The sequence below is a fragment of the Pygoscelis adeliae genome, unplaced genomic scaffold (assembly GCF_000699105.1).
Source record: "Pygoscelis adeliae isolate BGI_AS28 unplaced genomic scaffold, ASM69910v1 Scaffold266, whole genome shotgun sequence".
NCBI classification, from domain to species: Eukaryota; Metazoa; Chordata; class Aves; order Sphenisciformes; family Spheniscidae; genus Pygoscelis; species Pygoscelis adeliae.
Window position 1 is genome coordinate 582,788 of NW_008824987.1, and position 26,718 is coordinate 609,505.

Sequence of the window (26,718 nt, forward strand, 5' to 3'; positions counted from 1 at the left end):
TCCATACAAGCTCTGGTTGCCTAAACATTCCTGATTTCTTGGGTTTCTAGACAAAATCCCATCTCCCTCGAATTTAACGCAAGAGTCAGTTAATGCAGTCAGCTACCTTGATTTCAAAACCCTTTCCTAAGATGCCTCCACAGCTTGAACCTGGAGACCCAGAGGGTTCCTAATTTAATAACATTAGCATATTACGCTGAAAACATCATGGAGAACTAAATGCTGTTATCACAGACACGGAGTCTGGCATCACGGAGGTTTGTTTGTCGATACGGGTGCAGTGCAGAGCAGTTGAGCATTGCAGAGCGAACAGCCGAACCGCCAGTGAATCACCGCCTGCTTCCGGCAGAGGTGAGCTCCAAGAGCCGCTTATAAACCATTATGAAACAGCACTTTAGCGACGTGAAATTTCTCGGAGCAGCTTTTAATGTTTACCACAACTGATAAGCAAATAGCAACACCATTACTCCTCCGTGGCAGTTTCTACCCAGGATGGATGTGATGCCCAAGAAGTGCCGGATAAAAACCTTTACTGCTTTGCACTAAGAACACGTTCAAGTTGTTCCATTTCATCCACTCGAGACACCGCCTCTGAAGAACAGTCATTCTTCAAATGTTTGCTGCTCAACAACAGTTGCAGCAGCTGGGGAGCAGTAGGATGGCTTGCTGGGCACCATATCGGGCAATGTCGAAAATACTAATCCTGCTGCTGAAAGGTGGCCAGATCTGGGACCGCTTCAGTCTACATCAGACGGGCACAGTCACAGAGCCAGCCGTCCCTCCTGCCCTCCGGTACGGGCCGCAACCTTAGCCTGCAAGAGTCAAATTCTTTAAAAAGGCACAAGCAGCTTACGTTCCCCTGGCTCTAGCTGTCACAAGGGTAAAGCTTTCCGGCTTAGACACTGTTTTCTTGGGTACTTCATCTGTGCACGGCAAGTTCTGATGGACTTCCCCGTGTCCTTAATGTGTTAGGCAAGCCTGTCTAGTCCAGTATCCTGTCTTCAACAGAGCCAGGAACAGATACTTATCACAAGGGTGTTTGGGAAAAAAAAGAAAACGCGAAATCCGTACATACTTTCCTTGGGTTTACCTTTAGTGTGCAGAGTTCCTGGGAAGTCGGCGAGGTCAGGAGAGGCTGCATCCAGCTCGTGAGCCCTCCTACAAATACATCAGCACAAGTTGTGCTGCATTTGCTGGAGCAGTTTGACTGAATCTCACCAGTTATTTGCTCAGAGGACAGCCAAAACCATGCATCTCTCTCTCTAGGATCAGGGTGACACCCGAGTTCCAGCAGACGTCATCATATTAGTATGAAAAATGGACTTTTAAGCCCTTCTGCAACTTCGGGTGCGTTCTGACAGCTGTGTTTTATTACCACAGCTTTACAAGCAATTTCTACAGCAGCATTAGCATCTGTAGATCTACCATCTACCGGGGATGTCACACGAGCTTTTTGTTACCCTGGAAATGGGAACTGTCATTTCTAGATTAGGCAAAGCAGCACCGGCTGAATCCTGGCCTCAAAACGCCCCAGACTCGAGCTATGGGCTTCAGTCACAGCCTCCATCTCTCTCTCTAGGACTGTGGTTATTTGAGCAACTTATTAAGTTGCATTACTTCTTAGGGTGAGGTGGGTTTAGCTGTACAGAGCCAGCACAGAAATTATTTGGCTGTCTCTTAAATTGTTCAGCTATTTTTGTTGCATTTCAGCTCTGTAATGATCATATGCCTCTCCTACATTGGCCCCCCTCTGTTACGCTTTTCTCCATAGTCGTCGTTGAGCTTGGCAAGTGCTAGATGTGTTTTTATAAATAAACCACCAGCATTCCATACAGGACTGATTTCCAAAACTAAAACCTCGCCGCTTAGAAAATGTATTGGAGGATAGATCAGAAAAAGAAATGAAAGCAGCAGAGCGTAGCTGTTCCCAGCTCAGACAACCTGAACCCTGGGACAGCCTCTCTTGGTTTTCTACCTCCCGACAGATGTGCAGTCCCGTCCCTCCTTAGTTTGCAATTTCATTGTACGAAGTTCTACCAAATTCTCACAGAGCACCTACTGAAGGTAAATGCAAAGCAGGATTCATGAGATGCGCCCTTTATTTTTGATTCAGCTGTTGGTCTGTTAAAAGTAAGATTACTTGTCGACGGACACTTTCCTCACCTGTTAAAAAAAAGCAGCAATTCTAGTATCTGTAAAACCCTGAGTCTTCTTACGAACAGCGCTGACCATTAGTAAAGCATTTTATTTGCATAGTATTACAAATAAATCCCTAGAAACAGGAGCAGCTAGTCACAGTGCCAGCAGTGCCGACTTAAATATGCAACCTGCTCCGTTCATCTAACTAAATGCAGGGATATTCCTAGCATGACTGTAAGGCCCTGTATTTCAAAGAGCAGCCTGCTTAACCAGAGTGCAAGAAGTTAACAGCAAATGTTACCATGTCAGGAAGAGCTGAAAATCATTCAATCCTTAATATACTAGTTACTCATTTTTTTCTTTTAAGCTTTTTACTTTTCTTTTAACCTCATTAAAGCTTACCCTTCCGAACTTTAGGCAGTTGCTGAGAAAAAACTGCAGTGCTAAAGGACTTACCAGAAACAGTTGGAGGGCAATGACATAGTTAAACCGTCATCGGGGTTTACATCTTTTACAAAACATCACTTCCCAGGCCTCCCTAAACTAATTTAACTCTCCCTACACCAAAAGCAACTAAACACCATACATGCCATCGAACTAGCACTACCCTTTCTCTGTCTGACCTGCTAGTTTTCTGTAAGACGAAACAGCTGGTGAAGAGGATGTCTTCACTGTCTTAAAAAAACGTGTAAGAACACAGGTTGTGTTTTGCCCCGATGCAGAACAGAACATAAACAAAACAAACGTTCAGCATCGTTGCCAGGCTGGAAGAGCTGTGAAGGTGGTGACAGCTCCAGCAGTTTTGTGGCTTACTTGAATACTGGTCTACTTACTAATCCAGCTGGGTAGTGACTATCTAAAGACGTAAGTGCTCTCAGCCTGGGGGAGAAAGCGGGGTTGGAAGTTGAGTCAGCATTAAAGGAAGCTAGAACTGTTGCTCCCACTACTGAGAGTACCAGCTCTTTCAACCACCATTCCTTTCCCCAGGGAGGGAAAAGGCGAGAGCCCCACCGGGAAACTCGTGGGACCAAACAGGCGACACCGCGCCTGCCTCGGTGCTGCTGGGTTTTGCTGAGCTCAGCCGTTCCTCCCTCTCCCGGCACAGCTTTGAGGGCTCAAGGTGCGGCCCCAAGGAGGTGTTCGCGCAGTGCAACGCACCGGCGCAGCTATGTTGGGGAAGAAACCTTAGGCAGTGACACATCCCGTTTCTGTTCTCAGCTGCTTATCGCTGCTTTCCTCTCCCACTCCATCCAGCAGCCACCACTCCCTCAGATCTGCCAAGGCAGCTACGTGGAAGAGCACCCTCTAGCCCGATTCACTCAAAATCATCACGCTAGCTGAAAAACGATAAACACTCCAACTTTTCTAGCCCGGCTCATTTTTGACAGAACCAAGTTAGGAGTATCAGGCCTCAGATCTTAAATCTTAAGCAAAACAACAGACTGAATTTATTTGTCTACAGTTTGCCTTTCTAAAGCCTCACCCACACATTAAATTTTATAATGTCACTAATACACATACCTCAAATTCCACTGTTTTAAGAGGAACAAGCCATCCAGAATTCGTGGCAAATGCCTTTTCTGACAGCAGCGACAGTACCTGTGCTTTCCAGGAGAAACCTTAAAAAGGCACAGCATAGTTATTGCATTTCCAGCCATGGGTAATGGCTGATTTGAACTCACCATTACCATGACCATGAATGTACACCAAACTAGGGAGCTGGCTTACAAACATTAACAAAAGCTATTTTTGTTCATTTCTTTGCGAGAGGCCATGGATATTGTGCAGCTGTGTGCCCAATTATCAAGACTGTAACTACAGACCCTGAGAATTTGGATTTGTAGTATTTTGCCCAATGGAATATTGGACAACCAGACATTCCCTCTTAAAAGACTCCAGATGAAAAGGTAGCACTGGACACAAGGTGACTGCAGCAGTGCTAGCTTTTCACAGATTCCCACCAACCCACTTCTGCAGTGTGCAGAGTGACCTAGTCTGAGGAGAAGCGATAATTAACCTCGTTTCTTCAAACCTTGGCTTCAGTGCTGAATCCCACGTGCTTACAATGTGTCTACTGAACCTCGCCTGCATCTTTCGAAGATGAAACGGCTGCACACAACGCTTGTTTGCCATCACCCACACTTCAAAAGCAGCAATTAAAAGGTACAGAAATACATAGCAAATTACCTTTTTTTTTTTTTTTTTTTAAGCCGTCCCACCTTGTTTTTGGAGCTATCCTGGCCTGGACACAATATGCTCCTTAGCAGCACGAGAACACACTGCCATCTGCCTGCTCCTCATGAAGGCTGCAGGGCACACCAAAGCATGCCAGCAGGAAACACCGGCAACACAGGACTTCAGTCTCAGAGGGAAATAAGAAAGGAGCAAGGGACAAGTCTGCAAGCCTGGGGTAGAGGGCATGGATAGCAAGTAGGCTCGCCACCAACTTAACTGCAGATTTTTGCAAACAGCACAGAGCTAGGGTCAAAGCAGCAGTGCCATTTCAAACAAGACCCTATTTACTGCTTAGGTCAGACCACAGGAAGACAGGGAGTATGTAAGGAAACACATGCAACTGAAGTAATTGTGAAACAGTAAGATTTCACAAATAAAACAATCAGCATTTATTGTTGTATTACAAAACACTTCTCATATTTTGGCAATATTTTACAGTTTATCCTTTTCCTTCTTAGGGCCTGTTGAAAAGGTACGGGGGGAAGAAAAGAGGAGAATGTTGAAATCAAGATTAAATTTCAATGTCTTGCTTAAAAAAAATCCTCCCAAACCACCCCAGTCCCTCCCACCAAAATAAAAATCTAGTTTCACTCAATTCCACTATCCAAAGAGGCCATGGGTGAAGCAGCAGGCAAAACTCTGGCAATTTCACTATCAAACGCATCAAGAAGACAAACAAAACATTCACAGTGGTCTTCAGTATGGTCTGTTGCGTTGATCATTTCTGAAATCATTTCTGAAAGGGAAATAAGAAGTTATAAGGAATCCCTTAAGCAAATAACAAATAGTCCCTTCAGTCAAACATCTCTACGCCGACTTCTGCGTATTCTTCTATGTTTAGATAGCCTTATCCAAAAACGCTCACAAAACACACTCAACAGGCAAACTGACCTACTTTCTCTGGAAGCTCCTATCTGTAGTTCATGTTTTCATAGCACAGTTGTGCGTGCACACACAAACAACTCTTTTCCCGCAGTCCCTTATCAATTCCACAGTCTGTATGCTACACAACCAAGCAAGGGCAAAGAAACTGCTTACCTTCCTCCCATTTTACCACCATAGCCACCTCCCCGATCACCGCCTCTGCCACCACGCCCTCGATATCCTCTTTCTCCTCCATAGCCACCTCTCCCACGAAAATCTGGAGGAAAATGCAAACCGACACATCAGCCAGGTTTTTCAAAAAGCTGCAGATGCCGTGAACAGTTCTAACACTTCGGGAGAGAGGCCATTGTTTTTACACACCTCCTGATGGACGTGAATCTTCTGGTCTGGGCTCACCACACTGGTTGCAGGAATTCCTGCGAGCGAAGTTCATATTACCACAGGCCCTAGAAAAGACAAGGATTCCCCAGACTTAGCTGCTAAGAAACTCAGAGAGCATACGTGAAACACCACCACCCAATTAAAATGACACTTACGGGTTAGGACAAACCCAATCACCATTTTTGGGTTCCCCACTTCTACCCTGGTAGCCCCCACCTCTTCCATATCCACCTCGTGAACCTGTAGACAAAATTATAGTCAGAATAAAGGAGGTGAAGTGTCTATGACCTGTACATGAGAAACATTCTTAAGGACTGTCACCGGCTTCAGAACCCAAGTGACAGACGGACTTTTCGGGTGGAAGAAAGAGTAAGTGTTTATGTAAATATATCCCTACTAGGCAAGCCTCTGAAACCATATTAGGAACTCTGAAAGAAGCAGGTAGTGCCAATGATAAAAAATTGTACCACCCTAGAATTCAGCATCTACTAGCTGATTTACTACTAGCTACAAGATAGCTAGAAGACTTGGGCAAATGACAACGGAAGTTTCAGCCACCGCCAAATCTCAACAGCATTTGATGTCCTGAAGTTAGTGTTATCTGCATAGCTGAAACACACGTTCATATGGACAGATTTGTAATTTAGGCAGATGAGGAAAAACAAGAAGCAAGGATAGCCCATGGTGGCCAGAAAAATCTGCTCCACCACATATTTTTTATAAATTCTTTTTCAGGAGTAAAAGGAAACTTGATCCGCTTGAATTGCCAATGGGTAAATATAAACCCACTATGTGCATTAATAAAATTTCATAAAGATTTAACAATGTATAGTATCAATCACATAAGGCCAGACTTAGTCACAGAACGAAAATTTAACAAAAAAAAAATCTGTCTGGATTAATGCCAGGATGCATCTGACACAAGCACAGGGACAACATAGTTCTTGCTTTCTGCATCAAAAAGATTAAGAACTTTTATATCAATTGAAGTTCTTGAACTATCATTTTTTATCAGCCTACAAAACTGCTTGATTTAAGAACGAAAATTTGTTGACAGCCACCGCACAACGCATGCTTCCTGTAAAATGGTAATTAATATCCAGTGGACTCCTGACAAAACTGTATTATGCAGAGAATCAGGGAGATTAACATCTATTTAATTAAAGGAGTCAGACATCCAGCTGCTGCTCTAAGTCAGTACCAATTGAATAATTTACCCTGCTTAATACCATCTGGAAACATCAGAGTATCTCAAGGCTTTGCTGTAATAAGCAAATACGCACTGGGAATTCACCCCTATATACGTGGAACCTGTACAGCCTCAACATCATTGTTAGACTATCTCTTTAAAAGCAATGCTGAGACATGATCTGGAGACTTTCCAGTTCAAAAGGAAAGCATAAATTCTATGCTGTGCAAAAGAGATTACAGATTTCAGTTTACTTAACTTGGTTCAATCCTTATTACTCCCTTTCATGGCAGAATCCCAAAGGCCCATATACTTCGATGAATCACTGCTTCAAAGTCAACTTCTCTTTTATAAACCGATAATAGCTAAAAAGCATTTAACTGTGCAAAAACAAGGCTTCTACAGATTTTAGTCCCACCTCGACGTCCGCCACCTCCACCTCCTCTCATGAACTCAGGCCTTCTAGTTGCAAAAGAAACTTTGATAACATTGCCATTGAATTCTTTTCCTGTGGAAAGGCAGAAAGCGAGACAAAGATCAATACAGCTCCCAACAACACAGCAGCAAGTCCAGAAGAACAGAGGTGATTTGCACATACAGACTGAATGCAAAGCTCTTAAGACACAGGGAGTCTGGAGTAAATCTCTTTATTTTTGAAAACACTGGTCCAAATGTGAGACTGCAAACACTGAGGTACTCGCTAGGTTCTCCATAAACCCACAGATATTTCTCTCACTTTAAATGCAATCTAAGTTGCAATTTAACTAGACACATAAGAACTTTTAAGAGATTTTTGGCCGTGTTCACGGGTAAGCAGTTTGGATGTTAGAACTCTGTTCTTCCCAAGTCAGGCAACACCGCTTTTGTACAATTCAACAGCCAGCACAAAAATTAAATACCCCCAAGTAAGTGAAAAACATGAACTTTTTAAATACAAAGTCTCAGTTTTTCACAGATACAAGGTTTATCACAGAACGAACAGGACTGCACGTGTGGCTAATATAGTCATATTTGCTTTACCCTCCTAAACAAAAGTAAATTTGCATTTTTTTAGCAAAATATAAATCATCAAGTAGCATGCCATGCCAGATTTTTTACGCACTATCATTTCACACCAGATGCAGAGTATGTCCTTTTGTTTCTGCCCCATATTATTAAAATTCTGTGAACACACAAGGTCACAGAAGCAGGCACTCCCCGCCCCGCCAAGTTTACTACTACAAGAGTATCACTGTATTTCCTGCATCAAGTCCGAAGAGCTTTATATCAATGTATTTCTGGGATCTGCTCTCTTCCTCCACTGAACCTGTAATTTCAAAAACCCTTGTTCTTCACTGCGTATATACAAAGCACTTGGCACAAGACTGCCATAACCACTGCCAAACACTAAAAATGCTACCACAGCAGTAATAGTATCAATACTAACAGTGTAGGAAATCCCTCCAGCTGCTAACACAGGTTACAGCTCTATTGGTCTGAACATGAAGTTACGCTCTCCCGAGTGACATGAACACCATCTCTCATACCTCGTGCAGGGATGACTGAGGTACAGCAGCAAACCCTAACAGTTTCATTACACATTTTCGGTCTTAATCACTAGCTGCTGTTCCACCAAATGAGAGAGGAAGCCAGCACACACAAAATACCATGAAATAGAGGTCTTTGTTTAAAAAAAAAAAAAAAAAAAAGACAAACCAAAAACCAAAAGCCAAACAAGAAGTAGCACGGGGTCCCCAATGAGGTTATTGATTTGCTTCTTCCACTGCTTGTTAGATTCATAAATAACAAAAAGAACAGGTACTCTCACCCACCATCAAACCAGTCAATTGCTGCTTTAGCAGAAGGAGGGTCATCAAAAGATACCGTTGCTTCTCCCTTTGGTTTGCCAGTATCCTTATCTGTATAAAGATTTATCATAGGTTTGCCAGTCTTTTTGTTCGTCTGAAAAGAAAGGTTGTACACTTGGCACAGGAGAAATACTGGTAAAGCCAGTTCATAGCATAAACTGTAACAGCTAAGTATCATTAGAAAGAAGATTCTCTTGGAGCTAGCCTGCAGAAACAGATGCTTTTGACTGAAGGGTACTGACTGGCTGTTCTCCATGCAGTAATGACGGGCCCAGTTTTTACAAAAATTGAGGTCAAGTGCAGGGAGCCCTAATTTAGAATTGCAGAAACAGAAGAAACAGCCGTAGAACACAGAAGCATACTTGCTGAAGTGGGAGGGTGGCACAATGGACAGAGTGTCAGTGTTAAGGGTTATAAAGACTAAAGAAGAGATACGAAGCAATCTAAATGTCACTAGAAAAAAAGCTGCTAGCGCTGCCAGCTTACAAATGCGCTGTCATCTGGGAACCCAGATAAAAATATTGTCTGCAACTACTAAGGAGTCAGAACGAGCATCTGCCTTGAATGATACCAGTACATTTCCAATACAGTAGCTCTGCAAGTTCTCTTCCTTCTTACCAATGATTTCTCATTTCACATACCTTTATAATACCAATTTGTTTGAAATAGTCTGCCACTTGATCTGTTGAAACATCCTCTCCAAGTCCTTGCACGAAGATAGTGTTGTTATCAGAGTTGTCAGACTCTGTATCTATCAAAAAATAAGCTACATTTACCATGCATCTTTGTGGTAGCAACAGAAGCAACATTTTAAGCTCAGGTCTATACTGCCCAGTAGCAGACCCTTAAATCCCAAAGAATCTTGTGTGAAATAAAAGGTGAGCAGAGAGCATAATTCTGAAGTTAACATCATCAACTTCAAAAAATGCATGCACAGCACCTTCAGATGCTGCAGTACATCAGAGACCCAATACATTCAACAGCTGACCAGCTGTCTGCCACACACTCAACTTGTCCATGCAGCTAGGACATCCAAACCATCATAGCAGTATATGTTTTAAATAACACAAGTTCAGCAGAAGTGTTATGGCAGTGAAAGCAGCTGCTTGGCTCAAGCAGATTCAAAGTTCATCAGCGAGTTCTTACTTGCTGCATGAAAAGACATCCAAAAATTCACAAGTGCTTTAATAAAATAAGGTTCTTTCAAGGAAGACAAGCTTTAGCTAAATTTCTTTCGAGCCATGGGAACTGCAGCCACATCCATCTTTCTAGACATACATTTTAAAAGCAATGACCTAAGAGCTACAAGCCACTTCCACCCACTGCTTGTTTTCTTACCAGCATCTGATCTTGGTCCATAATCCCTCTGACCTATGAAACGGGTTAAAAAAAAAAAAAAAGAAAAAGACTATTTTTAGCAAAACATTTTGAAGCGACTTTTTTTAGAGACAAGAAAATATTTAAGGTATGTATGTAATGCATCTAAGATCTAAAACATTAACCAGAGATTTAGAGAATATTTAGACTAAAACGTTCAACAGAAGGTGTCTGTAGGACGTTAACGTGTTCTTTAACTTGCAGCATGTGGCAGTTGCCACACTGATGCTATGCTGGTGTTATCTTGCAAATGCTGGTTGTCAGATCACCAAGCAGTTTACCACTTTTTTTTTTTTGTTACCTCTAGTACCTTTCTAAGAAGCATTTGTAATAAAAATTAAAAAAAGAAAAGAAAAAAAATATCCGGTGAACGTCACTGTCTCCACAAATTCTTTCATGCAATTTGACAAAGTAGAAATCCAGTTTATTGCTAAAAGTTTGGCTATTAAAACTCATGAACACACCAGCCTCACCAAAACGCTATAATGCTTCTACTAGATAGTAACAAGATATTGGTGGCTTTTAGATTTATAAAGAATTTCCACTGAAACATTTTTGGATACTCGGCACTTACCACCATAATTTTTGAAGCCACCACGGTCACCACCACTGCAGAGGAAAAATTGAAGAAATGATTTCTTCCTTAAGTCTCTATGTGCTGAGCCCAAGGCTCAATCTACAGTTAACTGATCACAAGTCGAGAGTTACTGTCTAGCAGCTAAAGCACCATCTCTATGTTCTCCTCGCTACTCATTCACGTTCAAAGATTAAATTACATGAAAGTGAATAAATCGCACAGGGTGCTGCACTGGAGAAGAGAAGCCCTAAAGAGTATTTTAACTAACCCATACACACATGTCGTTTCAATACCTTCTCCCATCCCATAAGCCAAAATGACTGCTATCAAAAACTGAGTTTTAAAACAGAAACATTTTTTGCATGAAGGTTAATGGGCTTTAATTGTAGATATAATTGCTACTTTGGAATAATTAGTACTTTAGTACTTTCCTAGAAGTAAGAAGAGCTAAAGTTAATTAACCTCCATTGTCATGCACTTATATACGGGGGACAAATCGGCAGTATCAGCCATTCTCTGAGAAAGGGTCTGTGGGGACCTGCTGCACTATTAGCACTTGACATTACAGAGAAGGTGTGTGTATGTGAGCTTCAAAAGCAGAGGCCGTGAAGTTTTATTTCATTCATTCTGAAACCTGTGGCACAAAATGTAGACCAAGTTAAGAGATTACACACATCAATTTTCAAAGGTTAGAAGGGGATTTTAAACAGGACGTTATGCCTCCAATTATGTGCATGAAAATAAACCCTCACTCTTTTCAATGTACACGTTCGTACTAGTAGGATTTTTCACAACAGCATTTTTAATTGGATCCATGTTATGAACACAATATAATCGATATTCAAAGCCCTCAGGAAAAATAACCACTGGATTTTTTAGAAAGTCAATAACCAAGCGTCAGAAAGACTGTCTCATACTGCCATGTGTAACTGCCTGCTTGCCCTCCTTCGCATGGGGGACACCTGGAAATTAGGCAGGTTCACCTAATCCTGATAGCTTTCACACTCAGCAGCTCAGATAAAGCCAGTGTAAGTTCAAACCCTGATGCAGAGGGCTAGCTCCAGACTCTGGAACTACTGTGCCAGTACGAGTAGCCTCTTCACCAACGCGCTTTACAACTGGAAGTCAGTTGTAAACTGACTGTCCAGGTTTTAATTCAATACGTCTGCCAACACATCAGAGTCCAAACATGGGACACAAGCACCCCAGCAAAAGGCAATGAAATAAAATTAGAGATTAACTTCTTTGGCACTCTGTATATCTGTTTTCTGTTACAGAAAATGCAAAGTCATGAATGGGAGGTACTGCTTACTTAACATTTATGAGATAAAATCTGCCCAAAGCGAGGGACAAAAGAAGTAAGGTTTCAACAGGTATTATCAAAACTGGATTAAGAGAGACATTCTTTGAAGGGTGACTGACATTCTATGACAGTACATGTAAGAAGTACCAGATGTTTGTCATGACAGACTATCACTTTTACTGGGACTTTTCCTAAAATAAATTTTTGCTGCAGATTTTAAATTGCTTCTCCAGAGAAAAAAATCTGAATGCTAAACTGCAGTGTCATTTACTCCTAAGTAATTGATTCTGCTCATTAAAGAGGTAAACCGAATGAATTTTATATGCAACATCAGAGCTGGTCTTTATTGAAGGCTGGCTATTTTCAAGGACTGATGATAAAAACATAACGGTAATAATAAAATTTACTGTAAATGTCTTTCTGCCACCTCCAATTCACTTTAGCTAAAAAAAAAAACAAAAAAAAACCAAAAAACCCACAAACCTACTTCATTATGACACAACAATTTTCAGTAGGATGCCTGCCCTTCTAGGATTTTAACTCAGAAATAACAAGACCAAATACATCAACCATGGAAATGTCACCAAAGTTTTCCAACCCTAGATTATGGTCCCAATTCATCGGGACAGCATTATCCAGCACATGTGTGTTTTCTGATTTGAAAGTATACAGCAACAGAGACATAAATTAGAAAAACCCAACAATCTAAAAACATACAGAAAGTAAGTTTGTGATCAACACAGCCAGGATTTTACAGGAAGTGAGGATTTTGCGAAGATGCTGGGGTAAAATGTGTGCACCATGATTCTGAGAAGTGATAGAGTTGGATATATAAAACGTAACGGAAGTCATAGTTAAATGCCTAATTTCTAACTTTGTGATACAGTGATTCTGCACCCTGCACTAACAAGTGCAATCCACAATTTTTAATTTATTTTAATTAATGTCTGTAGAAATATGTTTTTGCCCAAGTATGTTTCAGCATTGTTATCTTCTGCTTAGTCTCACATGACCAGCCCAACCAAAACCTGCATCAATTCAGTGACATATACCTTTGATGATAGATTAATGCTTTCCTCCATTTTTAAGTTCCATTTCACACGTGATTTATAAAGCTGCAGCGTGTTACCTTCCTGAGATTGCTGGGCAAAACTGCCTAAGATCCCCAGGAGGCATGCGGATATGCTGCAGCAAGTGAAGTCAAACACAGAAACTGGTTGCAAGCAGCTGATGCCACAGTCTCAGATGTGCCCCTTGCTCAGACACGAAATGTAAGTCTCAGTCTCAGCAACTGAACCAGTTCCCACACGACTGTCATAAAACGTGGGAAATATAATTGCAGTGTTTCACAGTCTATTGCTTTACCAGTCTTGCACACAGACCAAATAGATGGGTGACCTGGTGGAGTTTGGAGTTTTAACATCCTGTGTTAGACTCATGAACAGGTAGCTAAAATTCAACAATGCCACCAAAGGTAATAAAATAAAAGAGACTGAACTGCAAGCAGCCAAATTGTGTACGTGGCACCATTCATAGTGACAAAAACTTACTGCTATGAAAGAAACATCTTCAGATGTTCTTTTCTCCCTATACTCAGTCATATATTTAAACATCACCTACTTGAGTGTAAATGGAGTTCGTCTGAACATTGCTTACTTCAGCCGGGAATAACTCTTTAAATGAAAGGCACAGTTACATGGAGAGCTGAACATTACAGATACAAGAAATATACTTAAAAAAAGTGATCAGATATTGGCAGAGGTAGCACTAAGAATTCAGGAACCAAACTTCAGCCTCCAACATGCATCTGTGTCTCGCCAAGCATGTGGGAGTTACACGTAAGAATGTATTTTTAAAAACAAGGAATGCTTAGTGCACCAGTAAAGTCACTGACAGATAGCTTTTTTTTTTTCTGCCTATATTTATTGCCTCTGTTCATGTTTCTCCAAAGTCTACACAAGGCTAAGCTCAAGCATATGCATTACAAGTCAAAATATTAACTCTGAATACAAACCACACTGTTGTAAAAAACATTTGCACTAAGTTGTAGTTTCTTTATATCACAATAAGCTAATTCCCACCCACAGTAGCTAATATAACAATTAAGCTGCATAGGTAACTTTTGTTTATAGTACATCAACTCTGTGCAAGGGGCGGGGGGAAATCTATGCCGAGCAAAGTTAGGATTTCTACGGCAAATCCGAACCCAATGGTAAATCCTTTTCTAAACTGCACCTACGTAGTTCCACCAACACAGACTGCATGAGCAGACTCAAAGGCAAAGCTTCTCCCGTTTAATCCCCAGACTCTGAAAGAAGGGCAGTGTCACAGGAATGGCTACCCGACTGCCTGAATGGCTTTCCCAAGATGAAAGAAAACAAACCTGCTTTGTATTGCTACTGTATTTCCCAGGTGTGTGCTTAACCAAAACAATTCGGTCCCACAATCACTATAAGCAATTAATTCCTTATTTTTCGGATGAGGACTCTAACAAAAAGGTGACTAATTCTACAAGGAAACTTGGAAGAATAACTTAGAGTAAAACTCTCCATTCTCAAGACCTGGTGTACCTGCTTTCTAACCAAAAGAGCTCAAAGATGAGATTCTTCCACTATGGGTTTTAAAAAAAGAAAAGATTTTGCTTCTTAGCCAGAATACAAATTAGTGAGATCATCAATTTTTCAAGCTTCAAAACGAAAGGGTGGAAAAATTCTACTAAAATCCTAAAGATGTAATTCAAGACCATTAAAAAATAATCTGAAGAATAATTCTGAAACCCTGAGTTACTAAGATTAAAAAGTGAACATCTGACGCATAAGAAAATGATTGTTCTCTATCATAATATGATCAGCTAGGGAATCTGAACAGTAATTTCTCAAAAGATATTTTCTTCTCAGTGCTGCATGACTTTGCACAGGCACAAAAGAAAAATGAGTGCTGAAAGCATTCACTACAGTACGTATTCAAGTCATTCTAGTTTTCAGAATAACAACTCGTACCTTAACATTACCAACTATGTTTTGAAGTACTTTTATAAAGGTTATTCAAAGAAATGAAAGCTCTCAAAATTTAAAAATGCTAATTGGATTTTGCCCCAAGTATTCCTGAATAATTTTCTGCAGTTGCAGACTGCTCTGAGAGGTCTTACATGCAGGGTAAATTTATTCAGGCCAACGCAACTCGCAAGAATCTTGCGGGAGAGCTGATGTTGCAGCCAAAGTCACTGTATCACCAGCACAGGACAGCAGCAAGTCAGCGATGACGCTTGTCAACAGGATGCATTGATGGCCCAGCGCTATAGAGTAGATGAGGCAATAGAGCTGTAAGAACACCAGTGACTGGGTAAAGCTCTCACCGATGAACAACAAGCTGCAACAAGTTCTCCCTGCATTTAAATGCCAGTCATGACAAAATTTTTATTACTAGCTGACACAGAAGAGATTCATTCGCTATGGTCTCAAGTTAGCTATTAATTTTTTTTGTAGTGTCAAGGAACAGTTTCTTTTGTGTCAATAGAACTCATTTACACATTCTTTTCTAACCACTATAAAAATCAAAGCCTACATTATTACTGCAGTACAAATACCTGTATAGACAAGATTTTTAAATAGATTATTTCCTGATGGCTATGGAATTTCCACAATTTAATGTTAAGCATTAAAATGTGATCTAAGTAAAAAACTGAAAATGATAACTAGTTACTGGAGATAGACTTGACATTTCTACACAAGCTGCTTGGGGGGGGGGGGGAGAAACCCAAGTAAACAAAACTAAAAAACTACCCTGAAACCCCCCATTTTCACAGGGCTAAACATGATTTCTTACCTTTTTAGAAGTTATTTTCCCCTTGATTATACAGTTTGTTATTTAATTTAACCTTTTACACTTTTCTAGCAAGCATGACTTTGGTAAAATATCTATGTCAGAAGCAGAATCCTCCATCATAATTATGCAGAAAGACTGAACAAACAAGTATGACACTGTAGTTTCAGAAAAATTTCACTGCAAACAGCATTAAAGACTGCATCACTTAACAGAAGCGGACAGACTTCCTACTAAACGCCTTCCCACTTTGCTGTATTTTCCCCCACTTCTCCATTCAAGTACTGGAACAGGCTGCCCGGGGAAGTGGTTGAGTCACCACCCCTGGAGGTATTTAAAAGACGTGTAGACGTGGCGCTTAGGGACATGGTTTAGCGGTGGGCTTGGTAGCGTTCGGTTAACGGTTGGACTCGATGATGTTAAGGGTCTTTTCCAACCTAAACGATTCTACGATTCTATGATTCACCGCCACTCTTTTCCTTCTTTTGGCTTTCAAGTCCACTGACGTACTATTATCTACATGGATGTGTGAACAAAATTTTTCTTACATTTTGGAAAAATATGGGAAGAGGCTTTATTTTCACAGACATTAATTTATCTTACTTTATCTTGCAAAGACAGAAGTTTGTTCCAAAGTGATAAAATCTACCAAAAGTATGTTTTTTGAAGCTCACATTCATTCCTCTTATTGGAAAGGGCTCAGCTATAAACAATTTTTTAAAAACCCAGATTTTAAATCATGAATATGGAAAACCCTCATTCACACAGAAAAGCTCATTTCAAAAAATTGTTCGGTTTTAACTGAAAATGAATTTAGAAATTACTTTGCTTTTTAAGTTTATATTATATAAAACCTCAGCAAACTGTAACATAAAATAACTATCCATATGCTTTTGTAACCGTGCTACCACACCTAATTAGAAGAGAGAGGTCCACCTACATCATCAAAACAGCAAGCCATGAAGTACAATTCGGGACCACCTTAGGAGCAGGCAAATTTTAAATATGGTTTAAAAATAAATACTTTAAAAAGTAGCCAAGTCTTAACACACTGTTGGATTATTTTATTTAAATTAGATCAGTTCAAACGAAGAGCATTGTATAATTAAAGTTCTTCATCTGGAGTTCTAGCAATAATCCAGAACTGCGCAGCCTATTAAAGGATAAGTGGTGCTGACAAGCAACACTTCAGAGCCCACTGGAAGCTTCAATGTTCCTACTTTGCATCCATGAGCACTCTACACCCCCAGCCATTTCAGAGAGGTACGTAAAGGGTAGCCAATTGCAATCGTTTATTAAGAAATAATAATGTCATCTGGCCTAATTCAATAGGATTTAAAGCAAAGGTCCCAATCTCTCAGATCTATGCATGAAATCATCTGCAAGCACAAAATTAAATATGTGCATAAATTTTCTTGACAGGAACAGAGCCTAAGGCGATGGCAGAAGGGGTAACAGTATTGTTAGTATTTAAAAATCTACCCAAAATAAATGTGTTTGGACTGACAGCTAAACCAGTAATAAAAACTGTATTTTAATAAAAGCTTAAAACTGCAAAAACCAGTAAAGAGCAAGTAATGTTATTACTAAATTATTCCTAATTTAGGAAGCAGAAAGACAATTAGCCAGGCTTAGTGTAATGATTTCTCATCGTACAGTCAAAATACTTCCCTGCGAAAGTGTTAGCTACTTTAGCTATGAATTTTATAAAACTTTCTCAATCCCTGGCTGCTGGTTTTCTTGTCACTGAAAACAAATTTTTACAGGTTTTAAAATATCTTATTTCAAGGGATGGGCTCAGGAAGTTTTTGTATTGCAACTCATGTAAATAAAATGCAGCTATGTGTCATAACAATCAAATCCTTGGTCTCAATCTATCTGAACCTAAAAGTTTTTCCTAGGCAAAATGCATTTCTGTGCAGTGCAGAAAGGTTTAATTTTAGAAACCTTCCATTTTTGGAAATCTAAATCTGAACCACATTAGGAATAGACATATAGTAAACAAGAATTTAAAACAGCTAAATAATAAGAAACAAGGGTAAGGAACTGCAGGCACTGGAATGAGATCACTTACCTATATCCAGACATATGACCTCTTCCATCCATGTCATATCCCCCTCTACCTCCTCCCTGTGACCCGCCATATCCTCTATTATCTTCTCCATACCTACTCTTTTCACGACGATCATCTGGAGGAATGAGTAGAACAAAACATGAGTAAATTGTAGTGCAAACTGCAGTGCAGTGAAAACTCCCAACCTACACTCCCCCCTCTCCATCAAGTCTGCCATTTAAATCCGGAGAGCATCAACTCATAAATCTCTCTTACATTATCTATGCCACAAAATAATGGAGCAAAGTTCGATTTTGTTCCAGTTACCTCCCTTGGCTTCCAGGGCCGCAAGGTATCTCAGAATGTAAACACTCTGTACCTTAATTGCACTCCATTTTCCAAACATTAAACACATATTGTCTAAATTACACTTTTCATTCTACTTCCATATAGCCTTCCCAGTTTGCAAAAGACATCACTGAAGACAGAACAAGGATAAAGAGTGTGGGTTATGCCGCTTGCGTGAAGTTACTACAAAAAAAAGGGTTGATCTTAAACTTCTCATTTCCTTCTATCTCAGAATTCACCTACACAGCGTAAAGCTGGAATGTGAAGTGCAAAAGCTCTTCATGACTGATCAAGACATGTCACCCTCATGCAAAAAGGTGGTTTAAAATAGCTTAGGAAGAAAATTACACCTAGAATTTGCAGAACTCAGGGACATGGACTCTGCAAGGCTGAGTATGTTGCTGCCAACAAACACAAATGCAACAATTTTGGGGCCCAACAGCTTTTCATCTCTGCATAATGTTTTGAAAGTCTTAACAAATAAAACATTCCCCAAGAGTATCAACATGGAAAAAGAGCTTTAACTATTCATCAAATCAACTGTCTGTGGAAGGAAATCCAACTATTTCATGGTGTTTCTGCTCAATTTTATTAGCCAGTATTGAATTCAACCTGTGAATTTTACCTTGGCTGTTGTGGCTATAGCTTCCCTTCTGAGACTGGTAGGATTGCTGAGAATGGCCATATGAGCTTTGGTGCTGGTTATAGCCTGACTTTTGGTCATACGAGCTCTGGTGGCCATAGCCCGACTGCTGGTCATATGAGCCCTGGTGGCCATAGCCCGACTGCTGGTCATATGAGCTTGACTGCTGGTCATAAGAGTCTTGGTTTTGTCCATAGCTTGACTGCTGGTCATAAGAGCTTTGGTGCTGACCATAGTTTGACTTTTGTTCATAAGAGCCTCTTCCACTTAAAATAAACAGAATTTGTATTAATAGCTAAATGTTCACAGAATAGAGAGCAAAATAACGGCTGAAAATTCATGACATTGCTAAAATTTCCTAGTCCCAGTTACCTCCCAGTCATTACTGGCATACGGATATGAAAATACTGTTTCATCGCTGTTGGGATACATCTGCCTTCCAAAAAGAGCAAGGCAGAAAACTGTATGTTACCATCGCTTTCAAGACGTCCTCAGTTTCCACTGTAAACGTAACTTAACAGCAGCACTCCCTTTACATATCCCAGTACAATGCTTGCTTTCTCCCCTCTCCCCAGCAGCATGACAATGGCTGATGGATAGCCCATGACCTGCTAAAGGCCAAATCCTTCTCTACAGAAATGCAGGGAAGACACCCGCTGCTCATGTTGTATTGTGCAGCTGATACTTCCGCCTACAAAAAAAAAAAAAAAAATCCCAAAATTTTGCTTTCACTTGAATTGCAATCTATCTTTTTCTGGGCGTCCTACCATTTTGGCAAGAACTTCTCTAACTCTTGTGATGTCCTCCAGCATACTTGCAGTTCTTCCCACTTTAGTGCCATCTACGTATACTATCCCACCAACTTTCATCAGAAATATTGACCAATATCACATCTAGGATACTCCAACACAATGTGGCTATACATTCTAAGAGAGAGTCGTAAGTTTTCTCTGACCAATAACAACTTTATAGCAACCACAAGGAAATCTCACCTACACCATACTTCCCTAGGCTACTGCAGCGCCCAAGGTAGAAACAAAAGTATTCTGAAAATCTAGATGTATGAGAGAATAGTTCCAGTTGGGGTACCGTTTCATAGCAACACATTATATGAGAATTTTATGAGAAATAAATTGCATCCAGGAAACCCTGGCTGTTACTCATACCTTTGTTTTCCCCCTGGGTACTTAGTTGCAGCTTAACTGTATTATTTTTTCAGCAATTGAAATTAATCACTGACCTCTGCCACCCTTTCTTCTCTTCCTCCTCCCTGCTTCCAACCCTTTTTCAAAACATGAGGCACTACATTTGCCACTCTCCAGTCTTCAGCAATCTTACTTGCTAACCAAAATGTCTCAGAAAAACAAACAAACAAAAAAAAAATCTAAGAGACAACAGAAAGTTTCCACCAGCTTTTCAAAGCACTCTAAGATGAAGTCCGTTGGGTCCAACCAATCTCAAAATATCCCATCTGTGTAAATACCGTCTAATCTGCTCTCTCCCAGTTCTAGCCTAGATCTGGCAAAGAGATTGCGAAGATTTTTGTTAATATCTTCACTGCAAAAAAAGTCAACTCCACTTTAGCCTTTGCACCATCAACAACGAAGGAAGCATCGCTGAGAGCATCCACTAGTTGCTGGTTTTCCTTCTTTCCCTCCCTCAGGATGTGAGAGCTATGATTTTGTGGTCATCCTCTTCAAATTTGCTAGAATTTAATTTTTCAGTTTCTCGTTACAACCATACATTGAAAAGTTTCCCTCCAATGTCTTTTTTTCATTTTCTTGGTCAAAACCAACTTGTTGGAGAATCTATGCCCTACTGCTTTTTTTTCCCACTAGATGTCTACAGAGTTAAGAACTACATTATTGCCTAGTCCTGTACCTTTGTACAGCTCTAATAAATGCTCAGAAAACAAAGCAAAGCATAACAAAACTTAACCATGTTCCTGCCTTCTTCAGGGACGGAAAAAAGACACTCTGAGGGACAGCACCTACTGCTGACAGATTAAGACCCTGCTTGTTTATATTAAGATGGTTTCTGGTTTTGTAGTTATTATTACAAAACAAGTACAGGTTTGCTGAAGTCCAGATTGTTTTATCAGCTTGCAAAAAAATACAAAAAATATTTGGACCTTGGACACAAGAATGAAGTTTAGTACACGACAGTGTATTTCAAAGAGGTCACACGATCCTCAATAAAGATCTAATGCAAGCAGTAACCTTGGGCTGTATGCAAGAAGCTTGTAAATTAGAAAATGAAGTGGCCTTGTAAGTCGTTACGGAAACTTGGGTTGTATTTTCCAACATAGTTTAAAAGTTGTATCATTAATCCTCCTGAAACTGATTCAAGTACATCACCACTTAACAAGTAAAACACATTTGTAATAGTGTCAAGTACTGAATCGGAGTGCAGTATGCATACGCACATTTAAGTTATCGATAAGGATATAAAACCATGATGTTTTGAGACTCCTACTTAGCTGGGAAAAGAAAAGATACTTCTTAAATGATATTTCTGAATCCTTTCCTCTTCTTCCACCATGAAAAGGCATTCTAAGTCAGCTAAGAAGTCTACAAATCTAAGAACAGCTAAGAACTTCTTTGCTAACAGCTTATTTGAAGTTAATAAAGAGTACTGGAAGTTTATACAAAAGAATGTGACTGGAGAGGTACTTGATCTATCTTTTTCTTATTCAAAATACTCTCTACCAAGTCCATTCTTCATTGTAGTCACTATCCAAAGACCTTCTGACGTATTGTACAGTATCTCCCTGCACAGCTTGACTTCAAAACAATTGCATCCATCCTTCTTACATAAAGAAATATTCTGCCCTTACCTCCTGTTCTTTCAGGCATTACAAATGTCTTAAGAATGCGGATTTTCAGATGGTTGTCCTTTTTTTAGCAATGATAGCAGGAAATTTGTTATAGCTCTAGCTAAGAATGTACAACTACTAGACAGTACTTTAAATAGATACTGTTAATCTCAGCTTCCTTACCCTCTAGACGACCCTTTCTGCTGCCCCTGACTGCCGTAAGACTGCTGGTTGTATGAGCTCTGATTCTGATTTTCATAACTGGATTCATCATCGTATCCCTGGGAATCTTGTCCATAACCTGGAAATTGAGGAAGAAAATTTTTAGTAAATATTCACCTTTTAATTACTGCCAATGAATGTAACAAGCTAGCCAAACCTGTTTGATTTTGTCCATAGTTCCCATGATAGCTTCCATAGTTCTGTCCATAGGATGAATTCTCTCCACTCTGCCCATAACCAGAATATCCCTGTAATTTAAAGAACGTACTCAAATAAGTGTAACTTCCACAGCAGAGGAAGTTTTCCTTCGCTAGACATGACTGCAAACATCAAGCACAGCTGAGGACGGACTTCTTCCTGGTGGTCCAGGACCAGATACGGTCACCCAGGAACAATTATTTTAACTGAAGGAACATCTGCTTTGAAAGACACAATGTTGCTTTCAACTTACCTGTGCTTGTCCGTAATTTTGACCGCCCTGATTGCCATAGGACGAATAGCTGCAAGAGAAAAATGCATTTAGTAAATGCTTACGGTGCCCTCCACATGGGTTGGAAAGTAAAGGTATTTTTGGTGTTATTTTAAGTTTCTTTTCATTCCAAAATAGCTGTTTAATCCAAGTACTGCAGTTGTAGGCATATTAGAACCACATCAATAAAGTAATGATTACCATAGTTGACTGTCAGAAGCCAGGAAGAGCTTATTTTAATTTCTGCTCTGTTTCAAGTGTAAATTTAAAGTACATGAAAGTTGGGCTTACTGTAATTTGACAGATTCTTCAGAATCACAGAAAACTTTATCGTCTGAAACCAAGGCATTTTAAGTTTTTCAGTATATTCTTACAAAGTTATTTTTAAGCAATTACTGTAAATTTGGTATTTGGTGGACTATTCAACAATAACATAACATCATCGTCAAAAACCGCACTAGCTTTAGATTATACTTACTCATTATTCTGCCACTTTAAGACTTCGTGAACTGACAGAAGAACCATGTGCTGAAACTCATATCGTACTCAGATATAAACTCAAACTCACGCAGTGCTATATGCATAGAACCCTGTGACTTTCATTAGCACAGTCAGCATTAGCCGTGATTTTCATACTTCCATAAAACCACTTCTGTTTCACTGATTAAAATACACCCCCCCACACCCCACCCCCCCCACTTGCAGGTATTTTATGAACTGGCTTTTCAATTTCACAATTATGAACAGTTATCAGAGGGTTTTAACAGAAATTTCCCTGCAATGGGAAAATAAAACGGTAAAATAAAATTTTACAAGTGTAAAGATGGTGGGCCATATAGATGTATAACCTCTTGACTAAAATCTTAGTGAACAGCTTAAGGCGGTCATATGGAAAATATTTCTCTATATTCATGACATTTCAGAAGTTCTTACTATTACAAGATGTCATGCCAATTTAAACCTGCTTATTGTCTTCCCTTCAGGAATATAAATTTTTTTCCTGTTTTATAAGACATCTTAATAAAGGCCCAGGGCAGCAAGCTTTCTGCACCTGTAACTCCAAAAACGTATCAACGCTGTATCATGCCCAAAGACTCAGACATCATGCTGGGAATCCTAAATGGCCTTTTATTTTGCAGATTTAATTGCTAACAGCAAAAAAACCCACACATACCTCTGCTGGCCCCCAGACTGACTGTAACTTCCAGAATCTAGAAAAAGAAGTAAGTCATATTGAGAACTTCCAATTAACATTTTATTCCTCTACTTACTATAAGAGGAAGAAATTTGGGGAGAGGGAGAAATGTTCAAGTACACCGGATAATGCAGCTACTTTCCCTGCAGAATGAGACAGCTTCCTCTTTCGTTTTATTAACAAAAAAAGAAAGTGCTAAGACTGGGAGAACAGGGGCACAGAAGCGCAGCGTGCGGGGGACGCGACACAGGTATAGCCACTTCGAACTTCCCTTTTGAAGGATCCGAAATCCGTTTTCAAGGCGCCTCTTCAAATATTCGGGACTGCACAACCCCCTCTAACAGCTATCGAATACAGTGCCATCATCAACGAACAGAATGCAGCAGCTTAATTACCCACGCGAAGCTAAGGAGGTCAGTCCTACTGAACCCCTTTTTAAGACGCCACAAGAAAGCTCTGCCTAGCAAAGGGCACAGACACAGGCAGAGTCTGGAAATGCTGACATTCCCCTTCTCTCATATTGCGAAAAGAGAAACGTTACTGATAGCTCAAACCGTAAACCTCAGTTATCGCGGAAAGTGATTCTTGAAACACACTGGAAGAAGGGGAATTTCAAAATATGACCTCGAGTTAAAAAAAAAAAAAAAAAAAATCATTTAAATGGTTTGACTTATATTTAAAGTAGAGCATCTAATTTGTAAAAGCTATCAACGTTATGAAAAACCTTACTATCTGCTAGCTGGGATTCAGTTCTTAAATAGGTGCTTTGTCTTTGCTGAATTAGCTTATCGCATTATTTTATCTTTTTCATTGCACAATGAGGGATTTCCTTGTCTTCTGCAAAATTGCAAATTTTTATGTGTTAAAAGCTCTCCCTATACAGGGGAAAGATTTAGTTTCCCAAGCCAGCTGCATGTAACAGATGCAGACACACAGGACGCACGTGCATTGCTCCATCAACCTCAGACCCCTCAGAATTCAGAGGGTCACGAGCAGGCTTCACCTCTTCAGAGAGACCCACACGCCCCAAGCTGCTCTACGCCCTACCAAGTTCTTAACCACACGGACTCTGCCGACCTCGCTTTTCTGTGCGGGAGTCTCAATTCCTCTTGACGTTATTGCTTGAAATTCCCACCTTCTTGTCAAAAACCAAACGCTTTCATCCTTTCTTTACCAGCCTCACCAGTACTGTCACTCCGGATAACAGCCCTGCAATTTTCCTGTTCCTTTCAAATCACTTCAAGAATTTGTACAAATATTGTGGTGCCGCGGTCTAATAAGAACTAAATAAAAATCATTCCCGATTTCAGCCTTTCCCCTGCTCACTCTCTCTAACCTCCACACCTAGAATGGACTAAAAAGCTGAAACCGAGAGTGAATTACAATGCAGGGTAAATGTCATAAACGACTACAACCATTTTCCAATCAAAACACACATCACTGCTCAAATTCTGTTCGTTAGACCTCTCTCATCTGGTTATAAACGCGATCCTGTCAGTACTTACACATATACTTAAACATAAGCATATACACTTCCAAGATGAGGATATCACCTAAGCTATTCAGACATGAAGCAGCATTTTTAACGGCAAAGTATCTCCTCAAAGCAACACAAAGCACCAAATTTCATATTCTGTAAGAGAAACATTTACCAGAAGCCAAGAGGAAACAACATTTCATTTCACACGTTCTATAAAGCAGTTTCGCTCAGATGGGAAGCACTCTCCTCCTTTTGCACTGCTACACAAACACTTCATTGCCTTTTCATAATGAAAAGCAATTAAAAGAACCAATGTAAAAGTGCAACCCAAACACGTTTATTGTTTTTAATGAGATGAAGGTCAAATTTTTAGGTTATTTCAATTTAAATGACCACAGATTACTATTAAACAGGTAACCACATTTTAAAACTATGGTTTAACTCTAAAATTTATATGCCATTAACGCTGCTAATTAAAGCAAAGAATATTAATGGTTCTATCAGAAACAATTCTTCAGTAAGGATGTAATTGGCTATAAATTGAAGGACTACATGTAATCTCCTTAGCTTCTCCCTTACGAACTTCTGCCAAACCACAGAATTTTGGAAAAAGTTTGAAAGCAACCAGATAAGGAGCTTGTAAAATATGAAAACGCAGAATTAGAGGAATTTCCTTTATTTATGCATTTTTCTACATCCTTTGTTGGACCTCTTAGTCTACAGACTTCTGATCGATTTATTTTGCTGGGTTCAACAGGGACAAGAGTCTGTAAGTATTTTCGGAAACAACACAGTTTATTCTGGAAATTCCTGGATACGCAGACATTTTTTCTGAATGTTTAAAAAGCTCATGGAAAAATTTCCTGTGAATGAAGTGGGGTATAGCAGGCTAGTCACCTTGCACTGCTCAGGAAGTGTATTCCTCTTAAGACAGAAGAATCTGTTGTGTACATTTGAAAACTGAAGTTCTCATACAAAGTAATTCGTATAAAGCAGCAGCATTGCTTCTGCAGTATTCTCAACAGAAAGAGAATCCCATGTTTGAGCATCACCATAGAGTAAAAACAGAGGAGACACTCAGGTGCTTGACTGGTAAGTACTTGAGGTCTGGGAAGAACGTGGTTTTAGTTTCCTGCCAAACTTTATTCACTTCGTAGAAGAATTCATGGCCTGAACTCATTTTACAGTACCTTTGGACGTGTTTTCTTCTCACGGTAAAGAACTGTTCCTTGCAGTAAAGGACTCCTTTAACATACCTTGCTTTGTTTTGTTTTTACTCTCTACCATTCATATATGTAACGCGAGGCAACGCTAAAACGGCTCAGCCCTAACAAAACACGGCTTGCTCCACAAAGCACTTACAGCCTTGGAATTCCTTCTCCCATTCTGGGGTACGCTACCTATCCACGGCTTCACAGGGGCATCACTGCTGGGGGGGCCGAAACACTTCCACCTCAAATGGGATATAGAAACAGCAACACAGCGTGCTCGCAGAAGTCCCAGGAGAAGCTGGGCTGTGTCAAGTCAGCTGGGACAGCAGACACGCTGTCTACACACTCAGCTGAAGGCCTCCGTTGGGAAAAGAACTACAGCCAGTGCATTTTTAAGCCCGCACCAGGGGGGCGGTGAAGCCACCCCCTTCCCTATGCTGGCACCCTCGGGGGGGGCTACTAGAGCAGAATGCAGAGCAGATGCAGGGACACAAAGGTAGGTCCCATGCTGGGGGGGGTGGGGAGGG

At 40.2% G+C, this 26,718-nt stretch overlaps 2 protein-coding genes across 2 annotated transcripts in view; both read right to left on the minus strand.

Annotated features, from left to right (window-relative positions):
* Positions 1-3,830, minus strand: part of MMP28 (matrix metallopeptidase 28) — a 32,704-nt gene extending 28,874 nt beyond the window's left edge. Inside the window, exon 1 of the mRNA XM_009326073.1 lies at positions 3,822-3,830. Within this exon, the coding sequence (XP_009324348.1) occupies positions 3,822-3,830 (9 nt within the window). The remainder of the gene's footprint in view (positions 1-3,821) is intronic.
* Positions 3,831-4,739: 909 nt separating this feature from the next.
* TAF15 (TAF15 RNA polymerase II, TATA box binding protein (TBP)-associated factor, 68kDa) overlaps positions 4,740-26,718 on the minus strand; it is a 24,664-nt gene continuing 2,685 nt past the window's right edge. Inside the window, exons 2-16 of the mRNA XM_009326074.1 lie at positions 23,480-23,516; positions 22,288-22,336; positions 21,994-22,084; positions 21,798-21,915; positions 18,782-19,065; positions 17,830-17,944; positions 10,628-10,662; positions 10,015-10,047; positions 9,318-9,427; positions 8,641-8,770; positions 7,248-7,337; positions 5,796-5,880; positions 5,620-5,705; positions 5,413-5,515; positions 4,740-5,110 (exon numbers count right to left, since the gene is read on the minus strand). Of these exons, the coding sequence (XP_009324349.1) occupies positions 5,071-5,110; positions 5,413-5,515; positions 5,620-5,705; positions 5,796-5,880; positions 7,248-7,337; positions 8,641-8,770; positions 9,318-9,427; positions 10,015-10,047; positions 10,628-10,662; positions 17,830-17,944; positions 18,782-19,065; positions 21,798-21,915; positions 21,994-22,084; positions 22,288-22,336; positions 23,480-23,516 (1,406 nt within the window). The 3' untranslated portion in view covers positions 4,740-5,070. The remainder of the gene's footprint in view (positions 5,111-5,412; positions 5,516-5,619; positions 5,706-5,795; positions 5,881-7,247; positions 7,338-8,640; positions 8,771-9,317; positions 9,428-10,014; positions 10,048-10,627; positions 10,663-17,829; positions 17,945-18,781; positions 19,066-21,797; positions 21,916-21,993; positions 22,085-22,287; positions 22,337-23,479; positions 23,517-26,718) is intronic.